Raw genomic sequence first — 25,496 nt, forward strand, 5'->3', positions numbered from 1 at the left:
TGCGCTTGAAGTTAATTGCAATTGTCATGCACTTAAGTGTTCGAAAACATTGCGGTCAGTGCACACTTTAGTATATCACTGACATAGTAGCTTACTCTTTAAAATAGTTTTTCAGTGAAATCTGAACTGCACCAGGAATATCTTTCAGTACGGTTATTGTTAGCAGGGAAGGAGCTAACAGGATCTGAGTCGGGCCTGGCTTGTCTTTGCACGCTGGTATTAATTAAGCGCCTTTTTCTTTTTTTCTTGAACAAGGTGAGTGTAATCGCTCTTGTCAGGGGGCTTCACCATGATTCACTCTGTGTTATTGTAATTAGTTCAGTAGTAGGGTGAGTGAGGGCCAAGCGACGTGTGTGTATGCTAATCACACATTTGCACCACATTTTTCTCACTGTAGTCGCTTCCCTTCACCGAATACTTAGTTCAAGTTAACACCTGCAGTGCTGCGGAGACATCGGCTCTTCATTTTACTTCAACAGATGCAATCCGTCATGATCATTGGCAAGCGGCTCTGTGACTTTTCCTGACATTTTGGAGGCTGAATGCGACTACGTAATATGTTGGATAAATGTTGAGGGGGAGCTGTATAGATTAAAGGGCAGAGAGGGGTAACCTTTCCGAACCTTTCTTTATTCCCAAAGTCCATCCTTTTGAGATGTATGGGAGATTGTGGGGACCCCAAAGGGATTCTTTATTTCATTTTTTTCTTCTTTCTTTTCTTTCTTTCTTCATGAAATCCACACCACTTTGTCATGCAAAGGGTCTTTCTTTAGCGGGGGATGAAGAGAGGTCCGCGGGGGGTGAGATCAGCCCGGAGGGGAGGGGCTAATTCATCCACTCCTCATAATCAATCTTGATTGACAGCCCCTTTGAGCGCTGGAGCTTAGCCATTCGCCGCAAGCTGTCTGGTGGGCGTGACCTCTAACACCAGGACCACCTGGCTGCCCTGACCCCTCACACCCACTCGCGGACGCCCCAACACGAGCGTGACTGCTACTTCCTCTCTGCTTAACCGCGCTTTGTTTGCAACACGCATTCGCTTAAGTAAATGTACAGATCCTTTAATAGGTTTCCAGCGAAAAAATAGACAGGAAATGCACATGCTGTAGAAGTCTATATATGAAATGGAAATTTGGAGTTCGTTTATTTATTTTTATTGTAGTTTTATGCATTTCGGTTTACATCAAACACTGCATCCTCTATGTGTGTGTGTGTGTGTGTGTGTAAATGCAAATATAATGTCATGTATGGCATTAGACCAAGTATGCTGAGCCACTCGAACATTACCGTATCTCCCAGACGTGTGTCAGACTTCACACTCAGCAGGGACAATCCTTTCGCCGTCCTTTCCTCACACGTTCTTTTAAATCCTCCTCCGTATGTGCTTCTCCACATAGCGTCACATCTCGCAGCCCGCGGCGTGCTGTGAATTTGTTTTCGTCGCGTCTTGTAACTACCCGCTTACTTTGACAATTTAATAGATGAGCGGAAAAGCCACAATACTAGAGAGAGGCAGATTTCATTTTGTATTGGACTGAAATTGGGTTGTTATGTCAGAGAGAATAAAGCCATCTCTTTGGTTTGCGATAATAAAATGGCCACAGCGGCGTTATGAAGCGCTCAGCTGCTGCTGCATGCCCTCTCTCACCCAGTACTAGCCTTTTTATGTTGGAGTGTTTCTCTCGTAAAATTATTTATTTGCTCCATTCGGTCGCATTGGGCCTCTTTTTATGCTCTGGTCAATAATGTTTTTGGTTTGTCCTGTCTAGTATGCTTGATGTCAGCGTTATTAATAGTCATGAAATCACAAGTTGCCATGACTTATTTGTAAACGTTGTAAAACGGTTGTAATTGTAAAACTACATTTAGGCTGGATGGCTTTGTATTTGTAACAGAGTCGTTTAAGAGATTTTAGTATTTTGCTTAGTGTTGTTTTTATTGTTTTTACTTTAGTTTTCTTTGGGTAGTCTTCAGTTTATTTTTTTTGTATTTCTTTTGTTTGCTTTTGTTTTGTTAGTCTTTGATTCATGTATTTTTTGTTTTTCATCTGTTTTGCTTTGTTATTCATTTTGTTTGCTTTTTGGTTTTGTTTTGGGTTTGATTTGGTTTTGTTTGCTTTGTGTTAGGTTTTGTTTTGTTTTTGAACTGTTACTATTTGTTTTTCCGTCACGTAACTATTTGTTTTTCCGTCACGTAACACCAGGGCAGTGAGAGAGACAACAGAAAAAACGATTTTCAGGAAGGATTGTGAAAATCTTGCAAGCTGGATACAAGCTGACCTACAAGAGCACCGCAACTCTGTATAAAAGAGCATGCGTGCTAACAGCTGAGTTCTCAAGACTGCTTTTAATGTGTATTCAGTCTTCACTCAGATTATTTTGGAAAGAAAGATTGGTTACCCATTTGCTGATGGTGTGTGTGTGTGTGTGTGTGTGTGTGTGTGTGTGTGTGTGTGTGTGGTGGTTGACATATGTTTACCTCGACCCCTGTTGCTCTCAATTAATGCTAACCCATATGTATCCAGGGTGAATAATAGAAGCTGCTAGCATGTGTGATGTGTGTTAGTTAGGAAATGCTACACATCTGTGTGTGTGTGTGTGTGTGTGTGTGTGTGTGTGTGTGTGTGTGCGGCACATAGGAACTCCACAGGATCTGGCTGGCGCTTCTGCCATCTGACCTGCGCTGTGTTGATGGGGCAGGAGAGAATTTAATTACATCAGTCGTAAAGGACAGAATGGAGGGTGTAGATGCGGTTATGGAGTGTGTGTTTGTGTGCACATGGTGGATCCAATAACGGCACTCTCAAAGGTTAACTAAAGGGAACAGGAAAGGTTAGTTGATCTCGCACATCTATGACTAGGATCATAAGCGTTTAACCCGCTGCTCACTGAGCGAGTTACTCAATGACACTGCGGTCCTGTGCTGTAAAACTCTTCGGTGGCAGCGGTAACTACCACATAAAGCAGACTCATTTGCATTTAAAAATGGAGGTCACGGAGAGTAGATGTTCCTGAGCTAATTATCGGTAAGGCTAATCAAGTAATTAGCATGTCAGTGAGGTAATATTTGTGTAAGATGCTCATTGTGTGTTTATTGCAGGATAATAACCGCTCTTTGCGAGGCGCACTGTCAAAAAAGAGTTTTTCGTGTTTGCAGAGCAGGTGGGTGACAGCGATAAAATGGCTTTATTATTATTAATTTTTTTTTCTGAAATTGGGCCTAATTTTAAGTAAATAAAAAAATGTAGCTTTTATTTGCATTAAATTTTACATGAATACTTATCTATTTGAACATAATTTGTTATTATCTCTTATTATTACTATTATTATTTTGAGTGGAAGACTCTCATGCTTTCCTAAAGAAATGAATGAGAAAACAGGGGGAAAATTACTAAAAGATTTTAAATTGCACTATTTAACGCGTTATAAATTTCTGCTACACATTTCTGCCCTTGTATAGGCTATATGTGCACCGCATCAGACTAAACGATATATAGCTCAAATTTCTCCTTGTTTCCCGTGTCTCGAAGGTGTAATGTTTCCTCCATAAACAGAAGGGTGTTTTAGGGGCCGACTTGCCCTCTTCTTTGTCTTGTGATTGACATGTGGCCCGGTGTGATGCGGCGTGCCAGGCATGTAGGTAATGAAGCGGGGAAACGCTCCTGAAGGGAGCGCTTGTTACTCCCTGACAGTTAAAGCACCACTCGCTCTGCCAAGGTGTCCAAATAACAGAGCTGATGTATATTTATGAAGCTTGTTAGAGGTGGAGTGAGAGAGAAAATGCAGGAGAGAGAGAGAGAGAGAGGAAGTGTCTGTTCAGAAAGGAGGCTGGAAGGTTGGCACAATGTTTCTCTAGGGTTGGGCTGGACTTCTTAGTGCATCTTTAATGTTTATGTTTGAGCAAATAGACCCGGTGCTGTTTGTGACCCTGTTTGGGGGTCCTTTTTTATTCTTGTGTCCAAAAACAAGAAGCTGTTAGTTTTCTCTGTAGATCCTGCCACAGCTGAATCAAAGCGAATGCCTTTGTTATTCCCCAACATGCTTAGAAGCGCACATATTAAAAAAAAATATGATTTTAATTGTAATATTAGTCTTAAGTCACTGGAGTGTATTTACAGCAACAGCCAAAAATGCATTGTATGGGTCAAAATCATAGATTTTTCTTTCATGCCAAAATATTGTCCTATCCTTACAAACCATGTATCAAAGGAAACCTCATTTATTCAGCTTTTAGATTGTATAAAACTCAATTTTGAAAAAAGTTACTGGTTTTGTGGTCCAGAGTCACACATATTTAAACTACAATTTACATTAACACCTATATAATTTCATATTACAGTGTAGTGTGTGTGTGTGTGTGTGTGTGTGTGGTATGTATGTGCATAATAGTAATAAATACAATTTTTTTAGTAAAAAAAGATTAAAGTACTAATGAACTCAATAATAATAAAAACAAACCGAAATAAAAATGTATTTGTTATATAATAATCCATATATAATTACCAATATTGGTAATTTAAGTTGAGTCGAATTAATATTCAGGTTGCAATTCTGTTGTGTGAAATGCATAATGCAAAATTAATAAATCACTTAATCAGTTAACTCCATTCCTTGTTCAAAAAACCTGCCAAGTCGGCTAAATGTTAGCTGAATTTTTGCTAGTCATGGTCTAGGTCTAAGTCATAAATGTTAATCTCTGCCAAACCAGTCCAAACCAGGTAAACAATAATCCAGTCGTCTAGGCCTGATGACCAAAAACAGACTAGAAAACAACCGTGCTGCACTGGTTTTAGCTTGTTTTCCACAGGAGCATTCTCCTTTTTAATATCACACGAGATCGTTTTTTTTAATTTGATGATCTCTCAGATGCGTCAGCCTGTCTGTTAAAGTGCGGTCTCACGAGTCCATAATGTGCCGTCTCTCTGCGTCCAGCCCCCAGCCGTCCCATTTGTCTCCCAGCCGTGAGTCAGGAGTGTGGCCTGGCATAAACACCTCAGAAGTCTGACGAGATCGTGCCAGCCTCAGAAGGGCATCCCAGGACGTGGCGCTTTGTTTACCCCGCTGCCATAAAACCCTCGCTGAGCGACACCGTGGTGTTAGCTAGCTCTCTCAGCGCTGCAGTCTCCGCTCTCTCGCCAATGCTTTGGAAAATATTTACAGCAGCTGTGAGTAGACGAGCTAATTCTCGCTCGCGAGCCTCTCAGCCCCATACAGGGCACGCATTGTCCTCGCTCTGTCTGCGGCTCTTTTCGAACTGTCTTTCTCAAAACTCACCCCAAAACAAACGGCTTACTTAAGCACTTTTTAGGAGGGAGGGGAAGGACATCTCCGGCCTAAATGCTGAAGAGTTCTCTTTCTCCGATTCGGGGTCTGTTTATCGGATAAGTCTGTTAAATTGTTTCCAGTCCTGTCCCTGAAGTGTAAGTTTTGACTTCAGACTTGCCTGCTGGCACGGCTGCGACCTACGGAGGGCCGACGTCAGCAGCACGGCAAAAGAAAGCGTTTTCCTCGAGTTTCGTTGTGTTTGCCGCCCGCGTTAAGTGCCGCGAGATAAATGAAAACGTGCTTGCATCAGTCTAATGAATTTCTTACCGAGTGTGTCAGAGCAGCTGATGAATGAACTCACTAACATCACTCATTAACTCGGTGTTTGGCAGCGTGTACACATTTGCACACGGGTATACGTGCAATAAGCAGTATTGAATAGAGAGCCATTACCGTCACCGAACACACGCTGTTAACTGTATATGACTTAAATGCATAATTATCCTTGGCCTTTGCTTTGTCATAGTATAGAAGAGAAAAACAGCTTTGAATATGAATAAAACTGTCAAAAGTATATATTTTTAATAAGCACCACCATGGCCTAAAATTCTTCTCGTTCATTCTGCATTGACCTAAAGTTAATCTTGGACTTGGTTACCAGACATCTTGAGAATATTGTTGGTTTGCAGTGACTTATTGGATTTCGCCGATGCTCGTTGATTTGAGAGAACTGTAAAAGTCATCAAAAAAAAAAGTATTTTAGTGCTGAACTGTCAGAATCGGCCGATAATTCAGTAGATTTGCAGTGGTTATGAGTTTATGAGCGCGTTTCATACTCTATGACTGCATTTTTATAGACCGAAATAAAGGTCCAGTTCTTCTGTTATCACTCTGTAAATGGGATTGAGATGTTTAAGCAGAGACTTTTCTTTCGACTTCTGACTGTCTGAGTGGGATTTGGCCAGAGTCAGCAGAAACCCGCTTTGCTGTCCCCTCACGTCCTCACTCAGATTCTGGCGCTCATCCAGTTGGCAGGCACTGATACCGAGGTAACAAGCTAACTTTGATCAATTACGCCAGTGTCACAAAGAGCAAATGAGGGAACGGACGGAGATACTGTGAGGAGCAGAGGTCAGGGCCAGAGAGAAGTGCGTGTAAGACATGTTGCTGTGAGCAGGACACTAGCTGCTTTTCTAGGAGGAAGAAATCGTTGAGGAAAGGTAAAATACCATTTTAATGCAACATTTTCGCAATGTCTGAAGTTTTATTTAGCTGTATTTGTTTAGTACTTAAACGTGAGATGTATTTAGCATCACTGTCTCTTATTGCTGGGGGAAAAAAACTGCCTTGTAAGCCATTTCAGAGTAAGTGCTGCATAGAAGTTTATTTATTTTAAAGCAAATTGATATTTTTGTTCAAAGAGGAGGTATTTATTTGATTAAAGGTCACAATAAATGAATATTTAATCTCACAAAAGATTTATATTTCACGTAATGCTGTTCTTTTAACCTTCCTATTCATCAAGGTATCATAAAAATGTTGCAGTGTTTTTAACATTATTAACATTATTATTACTAATTCTTGAGCAACAAATCAATATATTGATATAATAGAATATTTATGATTTCTGAAGGATCATGTGACACTGAAGACTATTTGTTAACATGAAAGTTCTTCACAGCTGTAATAATATTTCTCTGTTAGTGTTTATACTGTATTTTTCATCAAATAAATCAGCATTGGTGAGCAAAAAAAGACTTTTTTTGAATGATAGTTTATGCATTTAATCATTTCTAGTTTTTTTTTTGCTCTTTACTGTGATGCAGTCTCAAATCAACTCACTGCAAGGAGCAAGCACAATACATTTGTTTCTGTGTTTGCACTCATGGTACATCTTTTATATCTTTTTATATTAAGTATTGATTTTATAGTAAAACCCTTCACATCTAGAGACTGTTAGGGGTATCTGCTGTAGTCAAACTATTCCGCATTCTCCTTGGAAAAATTCTTAGATGCGTTGTCCCATATTTCAATGTATCGCATGCGTGAAGATCTCAAACCGCTTTAAGTTCTCGTTTAAGAAGTAGCACTCGATCTTCTCATCACCCACTTTAACAGAACGTCCTCTGCCCTGTGTGCCATTTGATGGCCGCACTTAGCCTGACACACGCTGTCCAGCACAAACGTATTGATTGTACATGATATGGATTGCTTTTTGAGTGCCCAGAGTCCCTAGGGTTCCTGAATTGACTGTTGTTCGTTTTTCTGAAGACCTTGTGGTTTCTGGAGCTGTTTTGAAGACCCAGTAAAAAGGCTGTTGTCTCGAGAACATAACATACTCCTGATTAGCATGACATTGTTTTGTGGAGGATTTAGTTTTATTATGCCTCTTCCTCTCTGAAAACAGTAAACTTTGTAAGTGAAGGAGTGTTTTAACAGCTGACTTTTGCTAAGCGGCAATGAGCGTGCTTTTGTTTACTTGTTCTGACTTCTTCTCTGTAGTTAGCATGATGTTAGCAAAACCATGTGTTTCCTCACGCAGATTCCCCAAACCCTCCGCCGCCAGCTTAAACTCTTACATATGACTCAGAGAAACTCATGTTTGTGTGTGTGTTTGAGCATTAAGAGCTTCCGCTAGTTCTGCATGTGATCTTTAGAGGCCCAAACGGAGCGAGGCACTCTGGGATGAATGAAGGGAGATTGTAGTTGACAGCTCTGGAAGCTGAGGTGTTGCAAGATCAAACCTGTTTTTGGAATCTTTTGTGGTTTAAGGTGATGCAGCTGCTTTACCCAGCATGACCCAGGTGCTATATGAGGTCAGCTGGTAATACATCTTGGAGCTAATGAACATAAATTACCTATAGAACCAGCCAGAAATCAGCCTAAAACCTGAAACATTTTGGAATTTTAATATGTATATATTGTTTTGTTTTTTTCCAAAATTGATTTAAAAAGTGTTGTGTATTTTAATTACTTTCACCTCAAATACTAATTAGTTATCATTTTACATTTTAAAAATGTTGCACTTTTGTTGGTAAGAATTTATTACTAATGTAAAATTTACAAGTTAAATGTAATATGCTCTCTTATTGTTTTATATATTTTAATATGTACCAGTCAGAATAAGTATGTTTTTGTGTTACATTATGACATTATTTAGACCCAAGTTCAGCATTTAATTCTATAAAATTAGTTTTATTTTGTCTTAATTTCCCAAGTCTTCCTGCAAAATACTTTGTTTGAGCTTTTGTCAGTCAGTGAAGCTCCGCCTTCAGCGCAAACCGGTTCACACACTTGAAAATCTGTTTTCCTTTCCATCTGTGTGTGTTTGTGTTAGGGTGGGTGGCATGGCTGTTGTGGGTTTGTATACATCTTCCTGTGCCACCCAGGAGAAACAAGAGTTGCATTTCCTCTAAAATCCCTCCGTGCTGATTACACTCTTTGATTTCAGCTTTGTTCCTCTCCAACTGCCGTGGCAGTGGAGAAATCTCTGCGTTTATTTACCAAAGGCTCGCTCGGGCTCTGGGGCGACCTGTCAGATCCATTAGACGATCTCTCATCAAAAGAAAGAAAGACTGAATGTGAAGGAGAGGTTTTATAAATTAAGGGAAAAAAGGGTGTTAAAGGGACGGAGAGGCGGGGGTCTGGGAGTGTTTGGTTGCGGTGTGGTGCTGTAAACGTGTTTAGCAGAGCCGCATTCAGACTTCACACAGCGCCGGCAGGAACTCTCCAGTTTCATAAGGCTGGTCTCTGCACTAACTCCACAGGGCGTTTTCTCCACAAATGTCATCACACACACACACACACACACACTCACACTCACACACACAGACAGACTTTAACCCCCTCCGGTGACCACATGAGGACACAACTGCGCATGTGTGTGTGCACGTGTTTGAGTTACTTGGCCGCACTTGGACTCTTTTCACTTAGTCTTGCCTTAACGTGACATATAGAACAACTTTAGCAATAACAGCTAAATTTTCTTTAAAGTAAATTAACATGCCAGTTATCTTTTGTTTAGTTTATCTTTTGACTGATGCTACCCACCGAAATGTATGAATGCTTGTAGAAACAGTACGTTAAAGGGTTACACCACCCCAAAATGAACATTTTGTTGTTTTATCCCATATATGCTATTTTTGTTCGTTTTCAAAACACAATTTAAGATATTTTTGATGAAAACGAGAGACTCTTGACTGTCCCATTGACAGTGTTTTGAAAAGTATGAAAGAACGCTCCATCTGCCATCAGTGGTTCAACCGGTTGGCACGTAATGTTAAAATATCGCCATTTTGTAAATCTTCTGGTGGACACACAATATGTACACAGTTCGGTGTTGGATGCAATGGAAAGATACGTCTCTATTTACGCTTTGATTTGCAAACTGCTGTGTACGTAATGGGCATCCACCGGATGCTGTCCAAAATGGGGCTACGGTACCGAATTTTTGGGGATTGAGTAACCCTTTAATGTCCTTGTCCTATGCGTTATCTTTTGCATTTAAAGGATTGAGGTGCATGTGTTAGTCAGTGAACGCTACATTATAGTCTCCTCTCATTCGGCTGGTGTTGAGTATATTGATCCGATAAGACTGTGAGCTCAGTTCTCTCATGCTTTACCACATCTAATGTGTGGGGTTTTCTCCTAGTCACACACCGCTTCCTCTGTCCAGAGTGCTCACACACTCATGCTCATCTATCTGTGTGTGTGTGGTATTCTGCTCACTTTAAACACGCAGTCAGCTCTTGAATGCTGTGTTGTTCATGAGTACATGACCAGATACCAAGTCAGCACATGCTGAAATCCACAGCCATCATTCACACAATTAATCGGGTTGATTAAAGGGATAATAACTATACAGTTTAATGTATTTTAAATGCATTTTTGGTCCCACACAATAACTGGTGTCAGTCCCATTTGCTGTGTGGTAAAGTTGAGCATGTAAATTCTGTAGGAAATGTAGAAAAAACTAAATGCGGCGTGGTTGGTGTCTTCAAAGACTGAGCCATTTTATTAGATCAAGTTAACCTGGTTTGGGCTCTTCAATCCTTTTGGGAAACTTTGAAGCTTTGTACATCTTTTCTGAGCTGGTTTGCATTAGGAGAGTGGACTCGAATTCTTTTCAGTCAAATTGTATGACATCACATTTGAGGAGCTTGTTGAATGTTACGTCCAAAAAATAAATAATCATTCATGTCCAGGTCAGGAAGTCACAGAACTGTTTAATTTGAGGAATAGGAGGACTCTCCGAGCTTATTCAGAGCTCTCCTTCCTGTTTCTGCAGGATGGTTTATATTTGGTCAGTCCTAATTGCTCATGACGGTACGGCGTTATCCCTTTAAACACATGGATCTTGTTGTATGTGTTTAAAGGGCAGCTAGAGGCTTCTTTAGGTGTGTGTGGTCTCCTACAGGCTGTGACGGATATCAGGCCTGCTCAGACTCACACTGAAGGAGAGCGTTTGGCTAGATTTACCCTGTATTGATCCATCATACATCCTTTCTAGTCTAAGAAATTTCATGAACCACAACAAAGAGATTTGTTAGATCTAACTCTATTTTTATGTGTCTAGGAAAGCTTTTAAATGTAGTTTGATTTTGGCCCAAGCCCATCATTTAATAGAGTTTTAATGAGTAATTAATTGAGTAAAATTTCATCGTTTTTAATTCAATGTAAATTTAAACATTTCTGTAGTTTTAACTTTTATGGAGTCGCTTAACTTGACAGTTTCGATTTACTTGTTTAATAATAGAAAACAGCAGCATGAACATTTATCAGAAGTCATACAGGTTTGGACATGAGGATAGAAAATATGTCTAAAATTGACCCCTATACCCTTGTATAGTGCACTATTTAAGGGGCAACCTTTGTGTCCAAAACCATAGAACATTAATAAATTCAATCCTATAATCCTCTCCGAAATCAACAGTGAATTTGTGTTTAATTCGTAACATGCTGTGAGACCTTGGTTAGCTGGTTCAGGTGTGTTTAATTTGTTTCAGAACTAAAGTCTGTAGGAAGGTAGCCCTTAGGAGCAGGATTGGACACCCTGTACGATCTTTGACGTACTGATATGTGACTAATCATCATCTCAAGCTACGATCTTAATGCTATATCTCTGTTTCTTTTCATCTTGCTTTCATCTCACATGTTATCTCTCTTGCATCCTGTCTGGTACAGATCTTTTGTTGTTTCATCAGCAAAAGCCTGGCTAGCTTCTATCTCTTGTTCGCTCGCAGAAGTAACCATGGGGCCCCAGACCAGGGCCATTGCGTATAGAGGTTTTGTTGTTAAACCCTCTTTTTATTGGGCCAGCTGTAGCTCAGAAGGTGGCCAGCTCTCTCCAATAGCCAGTAATTCAGCCTGACATTTATTTATTTCTGTAAAAACAAAACACACTGCTCTCTTATAAATCTATTACATTTTGGCCGTTGTTTCGCAGTTGCCGCCGCTAACTGGCGATGGCAATTTGTCACTCAAGCATGTCGAGCTTGGTTGTGCCATCCATCTGCGGGCTGCCCGCAGCACAGCACCAGCGCAGAGCGAGAGGAACTGATAACCGTGTTTCTGTCTTGACATGCAAAGGTGTTTATTGCCACTCTGTGCAGTCATCGCATGCATACCTTGGACAGAATGACTTTCAAGGAATCAGGGATTTAGGGATCTTTAAATTTGAGCAGGTATGTATACCTTGACAGTTCCTGGGCCTATACTACCCCCTTTCCACTTACCATTATCCTCTCGAAAGTGTTGAGTACTGCTCTAAAAGATGTTTCTGAACGTTTTCCCAATTGATGAGCTTTCAAAGGAGCCATGTATACTGTTGCAATGTGGATGCTTAACTCTGCGCAAGGCATGCGAGGTTATATATCGCTTCCCATGGATCCCACTCCAGCCAGGCAACTCTTGGTTCCAGTGCAATGAGAGTGATCTCATTTTGTTATTGTCAGTGGAAAAGGGGTTAAAGTCAGAATCCAAAAACGGAGTAATGCTTTTTAAAAGGACTGACCCTAAGGACCCTTGGCTCTGAAGTGGCCCGTGTTGCGCAGACATTCCAATGCACTGAGGTAAAGGGTGTAATAGGGTGCCTCTGTTGGCCTCCCGCACTGGATAACCTCTTTCACTCTCTGTTATCCTCTTCATGGCTTTTGCTCAGAGCAAACAAAACAAAAGCACTTTCTTGTCATGACTGAATCTAACCATGTTTTGTTTTCCAACCAATCACCTTCAATCAGCTTACGGCAGACCCAGCAAGCATAGATGTTCGCTCTGCAGTGCTGACCCAAATCTCGGGCAAATACCGCTGTGTGTGCTTGTTTCCTTTCTTCCTCCAGCATCTGGAGGACATGTGTAGAGAGTGGAAGAAGCGCTTTAATATTTTTGCTCTTGAAGGCCATCTCTTCTAGCCTTGTTTTCCCCCTCTCTTGCTTTGTCTTTTTCGAGGAATTCGTGTTATAACAAATTTTTGATGTTAAGAGAAAGATCACGGTTGGCACGTGGCCTACATTCTTTGTTGATGAGATCCAGGACTGCGTGACTATATTTAGCGTTGCTCATACAAGCAGGCTTCCAGTGCTCTTTTTAAAAAAAAAAAAAAAAAAAAAAAAAAAAGCCTCTCGCGAGAGTATGGACTGCCTGCTAATGAATCCACTGTCATTATGTATTCATCTGGGAAAGAAGACGTACAGTATGAACTTCCAACATGCAGATAAAAGAGTTTATCTTTTGTTCGTTCATTCTCCTTTCAGTGTCAGTGTGATAAACATTCTCTTTGTGGCCTGATTGACTGATACCTTGGTAGAATATTGTTATTGGATAATTGCTACACTCTAGGTGGCTGATATACATAATGGTTGCACCACATGCCATTTTTAGAGTCGTTATATTCAAACTTTTGCAGTTATGGTTTAAACTAGTGGATGGATGCATGCATGCTTGATAGATTGTTACCGTCAACAGCGTGGCCATTAAGGCTGATTTATACTCGACTGCAATTTCACTTGGGTGTGCTAGGAAAATACGACGTCATCAAGGTGCTGGCTTTGAGTTTTGCACAATATTTGTTGTAACTATCTGCACAGCTCTGCTTCCGAAGATGCACGAGTTCAAAGCGATTCTAGCATTTGTGCGAAACAGAAGCAGTTTGATGTTAAGTTAACTCTTTGAGGGAAGTTTTTTGCATTATTATTCCCAAGGCTTTTTAATTGAAATATGTTTGATTTTTGTTGTATAAAAATAGAAACAGAATTAATTTAGATACTGTTTATGCACAATTTGCTTAAAGTATTTGTCTTTGATATGAAATAAACACAATAGCGTAAGGTTATTTTAAACAGCTTGTACATAAAGAAATTATTAATTCATTGGCGAATGACGACTTCTCACCAAATGTTTTAGAGCACAATTACTTCTCATCACAATAGTACAACGGTGAAAGGTGCAAGTATAAATGTTTTTTTTGCGCACTCAGTCAATGGAGGCTTGCGCATCGGAGCCAGGCAAAAGTATAAATCCTGCTTTAGAGGTCAACAGACCTTTGCTTCATGCATTGCGGTATGTGCCTGTGGTGCAAGATTCAGTCGCTCTCATGGCTGTTAATACTGTCTGGAGGGGATGTTTGCAAAAAAAAAAAAGAGTGCAATAAAAAGGGAAGTTTCTCAGGCTATACAGGAAATTCATGCTCAATGGTGGTTACAGACAGATGCTCTGTGTTCAATTTATCCTCGGTTCGCTCCTTAAACTTTTTAAAAAGAAACTTTGCTAGTAATGCCTTGTGCCTGTTGTCTCGTTGACTGGTGGGGATCTTTGCATCCTCATTGCGTATGCCCTCATTGGAACGCTTTAAGTATGCTAGGAGCCCCAAGTCCCACTTGGGCCATCTATGTGATGGGTGTGTGTATGCATGAGTGTGTGTGAATGAGAGACACTTCTCCTCGCTCTGTCACACACCCATGTGCTCCTGGTGCTCATTAACGAGGCTCCGAGCTCCTTCGGGATGGAGCAGAGGGGGTTTCGGGAGGCAGGGTGAGTGTTCGTACGTGCGCCGCGGGTAAGTGGCGTCTCTTAGCTTGTGCCAGCTCTCGGTGGCTCGTCACATCTGAGTACCAACTCTGCCAGTGTATGAATGAGCCTGGCATCGTCACGCTAACTGCCAGAAGCAGCTTTCTGATGCTTGTCTTTGCAACAAATTTAGTTTGACAAGTTTGTATGTGTATGCATTTGCGCATTGGTATTAGCTTCTTTTTATATGAAGTCCGAAGCGGGCTTCCCTTTGAAACCAAATGCACTGCAAGTGTACTTCTTTTGAGAGAATGCGCTAACAGATGCTTGTCATGTGACCAGAATGAATCATCCCTGTCCAGTGTACACGCAGTTTCTCTCTTATAACTGATTAAACTAGTGTCGGGTCGGTTTTAACACGCTTTGCATTGTTGCATAATTGTTGCAACCCAGTGTGCTGCGGAGTGACCTTCAAAACCTGTTGAATCAGAAATGTTGTTCAGTTGGCTAACTATAAACATGTTGACAGTTTAATTAAACTTTGCTCAGCAAGATTGTTCTGACATGGCACATGGTCACTAGATAAAAAAACAAGTAGAGTGCATTGTATGCTGATGCACAGTGGCCATTACTAACAATGTGATGCACACTTGTTTTGATTATTTACTTACAGACGTAGTTGAGTTGTTTTGACATTTGTGACCCTGGTCCACAAAACCAGACATAAGTCGCAAAGCTATATTTGTAGCAATAGCCAACAATACATTGTAAAGATCAAAATAATAGATTTTTATGCCAAAAATCATTAGGATATTAAGTAAAGATCCTGTCCTATAAACTATATCAGAACTGAATTTTGATTAGTAATATGCATTGTTAGTGGCTTGATTTGGACAACTATAAAGGGGTTTATGTATTTATCTTTTGCACCCTCACATTACAGCTTTTCCATTGGATTTCAATTTTTAAATCTCAAATGTAAATGTTTTGTGGTCACATTTTAAATTGTGTAACTAGAAACTCTGTATCATGTCATGATTGATTTTCGTTTTAATCGTGAAGTCGAACTAAATAACGTAAATGTGCTTGTATCAATTCATCTAATTGTCTCAGCAGTCCTAAATGCTAAAGCGTCGCTTTTAAAGGCTAACCCTGCGGTGGATGGTGTGCTTTGGGACGCACGCTAAGTGTAAAATTAGCGTTAAACGTGCGGCCGCGTGGTTTGATTACCTCAGAGAAGGGTCTGTTCAGCACGTTTACAACCGGACTGTCTGCAGCCGAGGAAAAGGTGAAGATATCGATGCATTCAGCCGTCACAACTGTGCAATTAGCTTCCACACCGACTCGTGTCAGTTCGCACATACAGGGGCGCTGCAAAACGCAAGCCAACACTGAATATCCGCGCTCGCGCAGGACCCCCGCGACTTTGGCACTGGGAGCAGTAATACGATTGTTCCATTCTTCTGATCGTTATTTTCATCGCAGGCCAGCGAGCCGTGCCGCGCTCCTACAGCTCTGTTAACGCCAGTATCCAGCTCAGCATTTTTTTTTCCAGAGCTGGAATGCTATATGTAGCGCAAGAAGGAAATAACCGTGGCGGCTTGCCAGGCTTTGAGGGAAGGGGGGACGGAGAGGAGGGGGAAAGAAAACAAACTTGAAGGCAAAGCGTTCGTGGTCGGCTCCCAGAGTTCCGAGAGGAGTGTTGTTTTTTGGGGTTTTTTTTCAGACTGGAGAGGTGTGTGCGCGCTGTGAGGAGTAATACTCTATTCAGAGAGCAGCGCTGGCTCGGCGCCAGACCGCGAGGTGATAGCGAGCGCGGGGTAATTGCTGCCTACCCGGCAGCCTGCTGGATTGTGCTCCTGGGATCCAGTGACAGCATCACGCCTCTGAGCGCTTCAGCCCACCTCGCCGTCTGTGCGCGCGCGCGCCCGCGTGACTGCCGTCTCCCGGCGTAGGACTCCAGCGCGGCACATTGGAGCGATAATACGTAGTTAATTCGTAAAACTTACGCTTTGCATCGCTTGCTAATTCTGGTGTCTGTGAGAACAGCGCTGTGGTTGAGCTGCGGCTTTGCATGCAGGCTATTTTGAGTCGCGCTCTGTCTGTGTGTGCGTGGAAGTCTGCAGGTGTGTGTGTGTGTGTGTGTGTGTGTGTGTGTGTGTGTGTGTGTGTGTGTGTCTAACGAGGTGCTCTGGTGGTTTCACACACCACACGCCCAATCAGCCGCTGTCAGGCTTCTGTAGCGCATCAGTGCGTCTGGAGGTGTGTGTGTGTGTGTGTGTGTGTGTGTGTGTTTGTTGACATGTCTGCTGGGAGATCTGATGTTCACCTGTCAGTGTCAGCCCCCGCACAGGAACTCACTCTCTCTCTCTCTCTCTCTCTCTCTCTCTCTCTCTCTCTCTCTCTCTCTCTCTCTCTCTCTCTCTCTCTCTCTCTCTCTCTCTCTCTCACTACCATGCCTTTTGTTTCCCTAAGCCCCGCCTTCTGCTTAACCCCACAGGAAACAATGCCACCATGCAAACCTTACACTTCTAATTGGGCCTCTCCTCCAAATTTGTTCATTTTTGGCTCTCAAAATCATTAAATTGACATATAAGTCATATGCGTGGTGCTTGTTAAAGCTTTTTCTGTTTTAGTAACTTAGTGTTAAGAATTGAACCTTGGAGTTCATCGAGCTGATATGTGATCACGTAGACAAATACTGAAAGGGGACTGAAGCTATAGAAAGTGTTCAGAACTTAAAAACTAATATTTAGGCCTAAATTGCCATCTGTAGGGACAATTTTAACATATAATACTAAATTTAATGTGCTGCATACATAGTACATACGTGAAACATGGCACACAAAAAAGCATGGCATAGATTGAGTATTTGCATCTATTTATTTAATTAATCATTACAATACTTATTTATAAAGCACATTACAATAAAGGTTGATCAAAATGTTGTACAAATGAAAACAAGAAATACAAAGCACGCAACAAGAACAATAATTAGTGAAATTAGGATGTTATGTTTTTAAGACAAATGGCTTAGAATCAATAGAAATCTATTAACTGTAAATAATAATAATTCTGTTAATAATAATAATAATAATAATAATAAAAATGTGAACATGGTTAAATAAAATGGCTAACAGTGGAACAGGCAATATTTAATTATTTATAATGTTAAATCGAGACCAATTGTGTGTGTGTGTGTGTGTGTGTGTGTGTGTGTGTGTGTGTTTAAACCTCATTCAGTTTTTTACTGTTATAGAAATCTGTCCATGTCCTACCCATTTGGTTTTTGCTTGTCTTTCGCTTTTAGTTTTTTATAGTTTGATATAACCGTGTTATTAATGGTTTATATGCCGTTCAAATATCTTAAATTTAGCCACCATGAAAAAGATCCTTCTCAAAGGACTAGAATCAGCAACATCCCATCATTATGAAGGTAAGCTTTGCACAGGCAAATGCGATTTACCCTTGCAGAACGTTTTCAATAAACCTAGTCTGGTGGCACCAGTTTAAGCACCACGTATAGAGATCTCTATCCAGCGTGCAGTTTAGTAACAGTTAACCAAGATCAGGTTGTGTTATATTTATCATACAGGCCAGCGTTGTCTGCAGCGTGGCTCCTTCATTCGCATGTAGAAGGCTTCATTACGGTTGTTGTTTTTGCACTGTGGCTGTCTAACTGACGCGCTTCTGCTTCGGTACAGTAACACAACTCCCCCACCACCTCCACGGCACGGGAATGTGTGTGTAGTTCCCCTCTCGAGACGAGCGCTCTGAGAGAAAGAGAGAGGAAGCCATTACTGTCTGTGTGGGAAATAACATTTTAACTGACTCTTTGAATGTCAACATATGTGGTTGTTTGCTATCATAAGTGTCTTTGACCTCATCTGCCGATGAATTCTAGAGATAAAAACTTATGTAGGCTACTTGCTGTATAAAAAAACACATTCTTATCTTCTCAGTTTTAATGCTTATAATTAGATTAATGCTTAAATTGATTAATCGTATCCAAAATAAACCTAAATATCAATGGATGCAACTTATTTTTTGACAGCACAGTTTTTAATTACACTTTAGTTTTTGGCTACTGCACTACTGCTGTTTATTAAATACGGTGTCTTAAATAATATTTCCATGCGGTGAAGGTCTACGAGCAAACCTGATAGTGAATGAATACAACAAAACTCCTGCACTCTTTTATTTATAGCACGCCTGTGAGAATCTGACCTGTGTGAGACCTGCACGGACAATTATTCTATAGATAGATGCAGAATTGTTATCGAGGATTGTTGTCTGCGAGGGAAACTGTATTTTTTGGAAAGGAAGTACTTGTCTTTGTTCCATTCTTGAAATCCCTCCTAAAAAAAAAGTTAATGCGTTTTTTGAAATAGCCCAAGATCAAACAAATCACTGATCTTAAAGGATGAGGCCAATTAAGTCGTCGTGAATCGTCACAATAACAGCGTTTGATATTTGGCAGGGAAGTGTGTTTGTGCGTGTTTAAGTGTGATTTTATGTTCGTTTACCCAAGCAGCTGCGTTGGTGTTTTGTCAGTGTCTTGAATGCCGATCTTCTCTCTCTTTGCAGGATGATAATGATGGGATGCCCTGGTCGGAGGAGCGGGTGGTGCGGAAGGTGCTCTATCTCTCGCTGAAGGAGTTCAAGAGCGCTCAGAAACGCCAGCTCTGTGACGATCTCAGCAATGGAGGAAAAGGGCCCAATGGTAAAGCTTTTCGATATTTTCTTCACTAAGCAGGTAATAGTTTGTAAAAAGGTAATGAGCGATAAGTAGTTTGACCAATAGCGTGCAGGCATCGCACATAATTGACCGATCATTGCATGCCTTAAACCAGCATCCCAGCTTCAAAACCTACCTAACCAGCATAGGTTTTTTTTTTTTTTTTTTTTTTTTTCGACGGGGGTGGATGAAGCCAGCTTTGATTTAGCATTTTCTCTTTGAGTACAGTGCAAAGGTAGCTTGGTTTGATCCTGCTTTTGTTTGGTCAAAGGAAGCTCCTAAGGAGAATTCTAGTAAGTATATGTATAAAAGTGCCATATGATCCAGGTTACTTCAGAGCTTTGGAAGTCGTCTGATAGCTGCGTGTCTGACGCTGCAGCCGCGGCACTCTGGGACTTCACTTCACACGGGCCTCGGAAAGCCAGAGCTTTCACTAAAAAGAGCTCTGAGACTCTGCAGGGAACAAAGAACAGGCCTCATACGTACGAGTCTGCACAGCCAGGCAGAGACGAGAGGGAAAGCCTTCTCTTGATGTGGGCTTACCCTTTTTATCGCTCAATTGGGAAAAAGAACGAAAAATAAAACAGAAGTAAGAGTCTATTCCCTTTCAGGAGTTGATAGCTTATGTCAGGAGTGACAGGGTGTTTCTCTTTATTTAGAGAAGACAAAATCATTTAATTGATGTGAACAAAATAACTACTACACCTAAAAAATGTACTTTCTCCTCTTTTAACGAATATTTACGATAACGTAAGTGAAACGGTTGAAGATGCTGTTTGATGTCACTTGTAAGGTCCTAGCTCACGTCTTACGTTCACGTCAGAGTTTGTTGTCTTACGTAAATATTTTCAAGACTTTTTCCGAAATTTCTCAAACATTGTCAATGTTTCGTCTGCTAAGCGATTGATGTCCTCGAACTCCCTATTAAACTGGCCTGTAGCCTCTCTCAACCTTATTTGGTTTGCAAACAAATATCTCAACTGCGCCGAACGAAGTTTATTATTCAGAGTAGCTGCCTTGTGGTTGGCTGGTGACATGTTATCTCGTCCCAGTCACTTTAAAAACAGCAGGAGTGAAAACACAAACCCCTCGCTCCGCAGAGAGACTCAAGCCGAAGGGGTTTCTGTTCAGACTACGGCAGGAGGCTAGATACGCATTCTTTGAATAAACTCTTAACCTGATAATAAGCTCTTATCACAACAGCCCTTAATCTTGTTTTCTTGTTGTCGTATGGGTTACGTTGCGTTGCTACCTCGGGGCGACGCTAATCCCTTCAGCGCAGGGTGTTTAACGAAAGGTGATGCATGAATACTTTGTTCACAAATGCTCAACAGACGTGAACGTGGCGTGTTTTGATATGAAAAGATCAGCGTCAGATTTAGGTTCCGTCTTTACGTTAATAATCACCCATGTTTTAACTGCTCGTAAGAAATCAGTGAACAACACAATGGGACAGGGTATGGAGTGAGAGATGCGTTTGCTAGTTCTTAAAATATTCATTGTTAATCTATATATGCTAATGCGTCAGATGTGTGTGTGTGTATAATCTTGTATCATCAGTGTGTCAGCATTTTTACCACTCCTATGCTAAACCACTCTCCCAGATTGACAACAGACTTGTTGACAACTGTCTGTGGACAGTGTTGTTGTTTTTTCTTGTTCTCAAATAGCTAAGTCTTTAATTCTTGGTTTCTCTGTTTCTACATGTATGTATTTATTTGTAGTTTTTGTCCGTGTTTTGTATTCGTAATCTCAGACTGTCTGAAATGAAGCTCCACACAGTGATGGAGAGTCTTCAGATGTCTGAAGGAACCAACCTTGTGACTGTAGATCACTACTTGGCTGCTCTGCTGCTGAAGCCCATCGTTTCCCAGCTCAGCTGGCAGAGCAGACAAAAGGGGACCATCAGGGGACATGTTTTAGCTTTTGTGTTCCTAACAATGTGGCACTGGCGTCCATTTTGAGGCAACGTTAAGAGGACAAAACACCCTATTTTGGCCAAAAATCAACTGCAACTGCATCTGCCTCCACAGGCCAGACTATGCTCTTATTACAGCACTTTTCTTAATTTATTTTTGCACCAGAGCCCACTTGCAATATTTGTTACATAGTTCTAAGTGACATGATCCAGTTCATAATAGACTACTTGCATAAGATGCATATAATTATCAATCCTTGATTTTATATCTCCCAATAATGTTTTAATAAGATGGTTTTTCAATGTATACAAAAAAAAGAGTCGTTTATGAATTATTGTCAAAACTGATATTGTGTTAAAATAATACAAAAAAAAACATGTAAAGTTTGTCACGGCTCTTGTTATTTTCACATTAATTTTAATTACACCAGACAAATTCAAAATGCTAGTGTATCGGTATTATCGGTATAGCGGTCATTTGTCGGTCGCCCACACGTAAATGTCTTTTTGATCTTTTTTCAGTCCAGAAGGACTAAGTCACAGCACAAAGGCTCATAACCATGGCATAAAGTTGCAGGCTTCCAGTTACAAGCAATTTATTTGTTAATTTGGGCTATTATAACTCTAGATTTGGTTTGTGCTGTTACAATACTTGACGACACTCTCCAATACTGTATTTTCCCCATTGGTTCATATTGGAAAGTAACTAACAAGTTGTGTAACGGCACACATCCCGCTCTCTGTGGAAACCAGGAGGTGAACGCAGCGAGGAGACGGGCTTAGTTAAACACGCATAAATATGATTAGAGGCCCTGAAGAGAGAGACAGCGAGAGGGAGACAGGACGTTTGGCTCCGCTAGACTCCGACTGTCTTTCACACAGCTACTCAAGTGAGACCAACATATGTAAAACAAGGCGCGGGAAGCGAGCAGCCCGCGTTAAGCTGTTTACATCTGATCCCTCTCCACCCACGTCCGCTTGGCTTGGCCGGCTCTCTCGGGTTTTGGCTTCCCGTGTCGTGATGAAGGCAGCGGCTCGCGAGCTTGTTTGCTCTTGCACTTGAGGAGTCGTTTTGAATATAGGACATGTTGTTTTGCTGCTTTTCTGTTTGGAGTTAAACCATCCCAATTGTCTCAAAGACAATGTTTTGTCCCACGAGAATAGACCTCTTAGGATTTCGCATGGATGCTTTGAAGTCCAGCCATATTGGTCCGTATATGAGAGAGAGAAGCATTTTTAAAGCTTTTCATGTATGTGTTGGAAAGCAACTTTATTGTATTTTCTTTCCTCTCCAGCTGTTTTTCTGGCCAGTTGAAGATTTGAGGTCCAGCTATGGGAATGTTTGATGATTCTGGATATTCGCTTAACAAATGTTACTAAACACAGAAATTAAATCAGCTGAGCCAAAAAAGCAAGGAGGTTTAACCCTATAACCTCAGATGCTCTATTATTAACATCCAGAGCTCTTCAGACATTTTAAATGCTCATCTTGCTCATATTACTTTTTAATGCTAAATATTTATTTGTTTTCTTTTTAATGATAATGCTGTTCTGTAAATATACAGTATTCACTAATACATTTCAGACATAATAAAGAAGCTTAAACAGAGATATGAGGAGACCTAAATTTCAATTATAAATGTTGTGTGCGTGTATATATATGTGTGTGTGTGTGTGTGTGTATATATATATATATATATATATATATATATATATATATATATATATATATATATATATATATATATATATATATATATATATATATATATATATATATATAATTTTTTTTTTTTTTTTTTTTTTTTCATCTGTATATTAAAGCTCCTAGATAATTTTTATTTATGCCAATGTGAATAGATCTGTGGACAGCACAGTTCAAGTTTCAACTATTTAATGCATTTGCAATCTCCGTCAAAACATTAAAAGCCTACCAACTGCCTCTTCATTCAGAGTGTTAAGTTTATGTTGTCATTTTGTCAGCTTACATCTTTCGGTTGGACTCTGAAGTAAACCATCACTCTTTCCATTCGCTTGCACTCCATTTCAGTTCTGCATTGCACTATTAAAGCAAAACCACACTGTGGTGATGATATTTCATCTTAAATTTGATTACTTGACATGCTGCATCTGGAGGTTGTTACGGTTTCTCATGTTTTTGTTGTTTCTATCTTTCTCTGCAGCTTCCTTGTCAAACGGGCAGCTGAATGGATGTGGGTCTAAAGGAGGACGTAAAGAGAACGGGTCTTGCTCTCAGAGCACAGATGGAAGCAGCGAGTACTCTGAGGACTGCCCGGCCAAAAAGAGGTGAGTGGCCTGCTCTCGCTCTCTGAGAGGTTAAAGAGTTGGTTTGATCTCTGGCCGGTAACTCGAGCTGAGACTGCACTTTTATAGACAGCTGAAGAAGTAGAGTATGGAAGAAACAGATGCCATTACATTGCGATATTCTCAGACTGAGATATTTCACTTACTGAAGATGTCGGCCTTCGCGTTTTAATTCCCTCATTTGTTTCTTTATTTAGCAGAAAATGACAGTCAGAAAAAAAAAAAACAGCTTAATTAAAAGGAGTCGGAGAACCTTATAACAAGTGGTAATTCTTTGAAATGAATTGCTGTCATGGTCGTTTTTAATTAGTCACTTTAAGACACGCTTAAACATTTTTAATTATTAATTAAAAGCAGCCGAGTTAATATGTCCAAGTGCAGTCGGTAATTAACAATTCGGCGTGTAATTTCTCGGGATGTTGTAATCTGTGATTTGGAAAAGCTCTGAAGAGAGGGAGGATGCAAGCTGCTTGAAGAAGAAACATAATAGACAAGCTTTTTTATTATTTGAGCTGTGCCTTTGAGGCAGAAGCTGCCCGGAAAATGGTGAGAAAAACAAGTGACAGGTCTTTTTCAGTAGAAAAATCATAAACCGCTAATTTACTCGGCCACACTGTGTTTGTTGTAATACACTTTTGGTGCTCTCTGTTGATTCATATTTTTCATCAAATGTCTTGGTTGTGTTTGGGTTCCTGCAAAGCAGCTTGTCTTGCGATTTGTGCGATATTTATTGGAACTGTACGGACTCAACGGAATAATTTGGCCAAAATGAAATTTCTGTCATCACTAGGTCATCGCTCGAAATCCGTATTGCTTTATTTCTTCGGTGAAACACAAAAGGAGAAATTGAGAATAATGTTCTGGCCGTTCTTTTCCCTGAATTTGAAATGAATGAGGATTGAAGCTTTCATGGTTCAGAAGACACAAAGCTTCGTTATAGTAGTTCATATGATTCTTACACTATATTCAAAGTCTTCTGAATTGTTTGGTCGATAAACGGGTCATTATTAAGTCTTGATATCCTCATAGTTCTCAGTAGAGTTGGGGGCTCAAACTCGGAGCGCAATTATGACTTAATTTAGTCTCAGATGAACTTGGGTGGACCTGCATTTGAATTTAATATTGACTTTTAAAAAAAAAAAACATAGCATAAAGATGACAAGGCGTCTTGAGGATAAACCTCCCTTAATCAATCTCAATTGGTTAAGAACTTGAGCTTGATAGAAGTAGCCGTGTCCGATTTGTGAATTTCTTAAGATCTTTTGAGAACATTATGCGTTACTTTGGCCGGATTCTGGCACAATGTCAAAGCATATATAGTTCGCAATCCAGTCCCAGAATGCATTTCAGAGAGTGTATTTAAAATAAAGCCATGTAGACATTTTGACAGTAAATAGATTTCGTTTAATGCAGAAAGGTTTTGATAAAAAATATTTACAAAAATTCCACATTTTACCCACAAAGCAGCTGTCTTGAGTGTTTACCTCATTCAAACTCCCTTCTTTTATGTTGCGCTTGGCATTATAATTCGGCATTTGAGCTCTTCGCCGTGTTTCTCCCAAGTCGCCCATCTCCTTTCAATCAGGATTTGACTTTGATCTGAGTGTACGGCCACATTCAGTGCTCAATCACACATTCACATAGATGGGTGGCATTAGCATTATGGAAGGCCTATTCATCAAGCCCACTGTTTAATGGCACAACTTTCATGGCGTGCCATAAACCCCCTTACAAACAGTTGCGTGGGCCCGCTGAAGAGGCTTTTCTTCCTCTGGAGAGTCTGAATTAATCCCACCACCGGCTTCGAGGGAACAAAACAGCTCTGAGCGCAGACGCCGCTTCAAAGACGACGCTGCCCGGAGCCCACCGAACGCAGCGCTTCCACACCGCAGCGGCCAGACCCCAGCAGATGTCCGTTTCAACCCCCTCCTGAAAGAATCATTCACAGAGACCTTCTGTCCGTCAAGCCGCGAGCACCTATGGGAGATGGAGCTGAAAGCACCTGTCGCTGGTTTACCTGTCACTTAATACCCTGTTATAATGGTTAATCTGAGCGCTGTCCTGGAGACATCATCATTAAAACAGCTTTTGGTGGAGCGAGTGGGAGGCGAAAGAGAGGCAAGACGGGCAGCGCAGAGAGTTAAGCGAGCACAAAGGAGTAGAGAGCAGCAGATGCAGTGTATACAGTAAAGCACTGTGGGCCATTAAAGGAGTGCTTTTTTTTTTTTTAAGTAGTAGTAGTTTACTT

General features: G+C 40.7%; 1 protein-coding gene across 1 annotated transcript in view; it reads left to right on the forward strand.

Moving 5' to 3' along the window:
• Positions 1-25,496, forward strand: part of jarid2b (jumonji, AT rich interactive domain 2b) — a 100,995-nt gene that overhangs the window by 32,741 nt on the left and 42,758 nt on the right. Inside the window, exons 2-3 of the mRNA XM_043217546.1 lie at positions 18,855-18,990; positions 23,107-23,230. Coding sequence (XP_043073481.1) covers positions 18,855-18,990; positions 23,107-23,230 — 260 coding nt within the window. The remainder of the gene's footprint in view (positions 1-18,854; positions 18,991-23,106; positions 23,231-25,496) is intronic.

Source organism: Puntigrus tetrazona, chromosome 19 (genome assembly GCF_018831695.1).
Source record: "Puntigrus tetrazona isolate hp1 chromosome 19, ASM1883169v1, whole genome shotgun sequence".
NCBI classification, from domain to species: domain Eukaryota; kingdom Metazoa; phylum Chordata; class Actinopteri; order Cypriniformes; family Cyprinidae; genus Puntigrus; species Puntigrus tetrazona.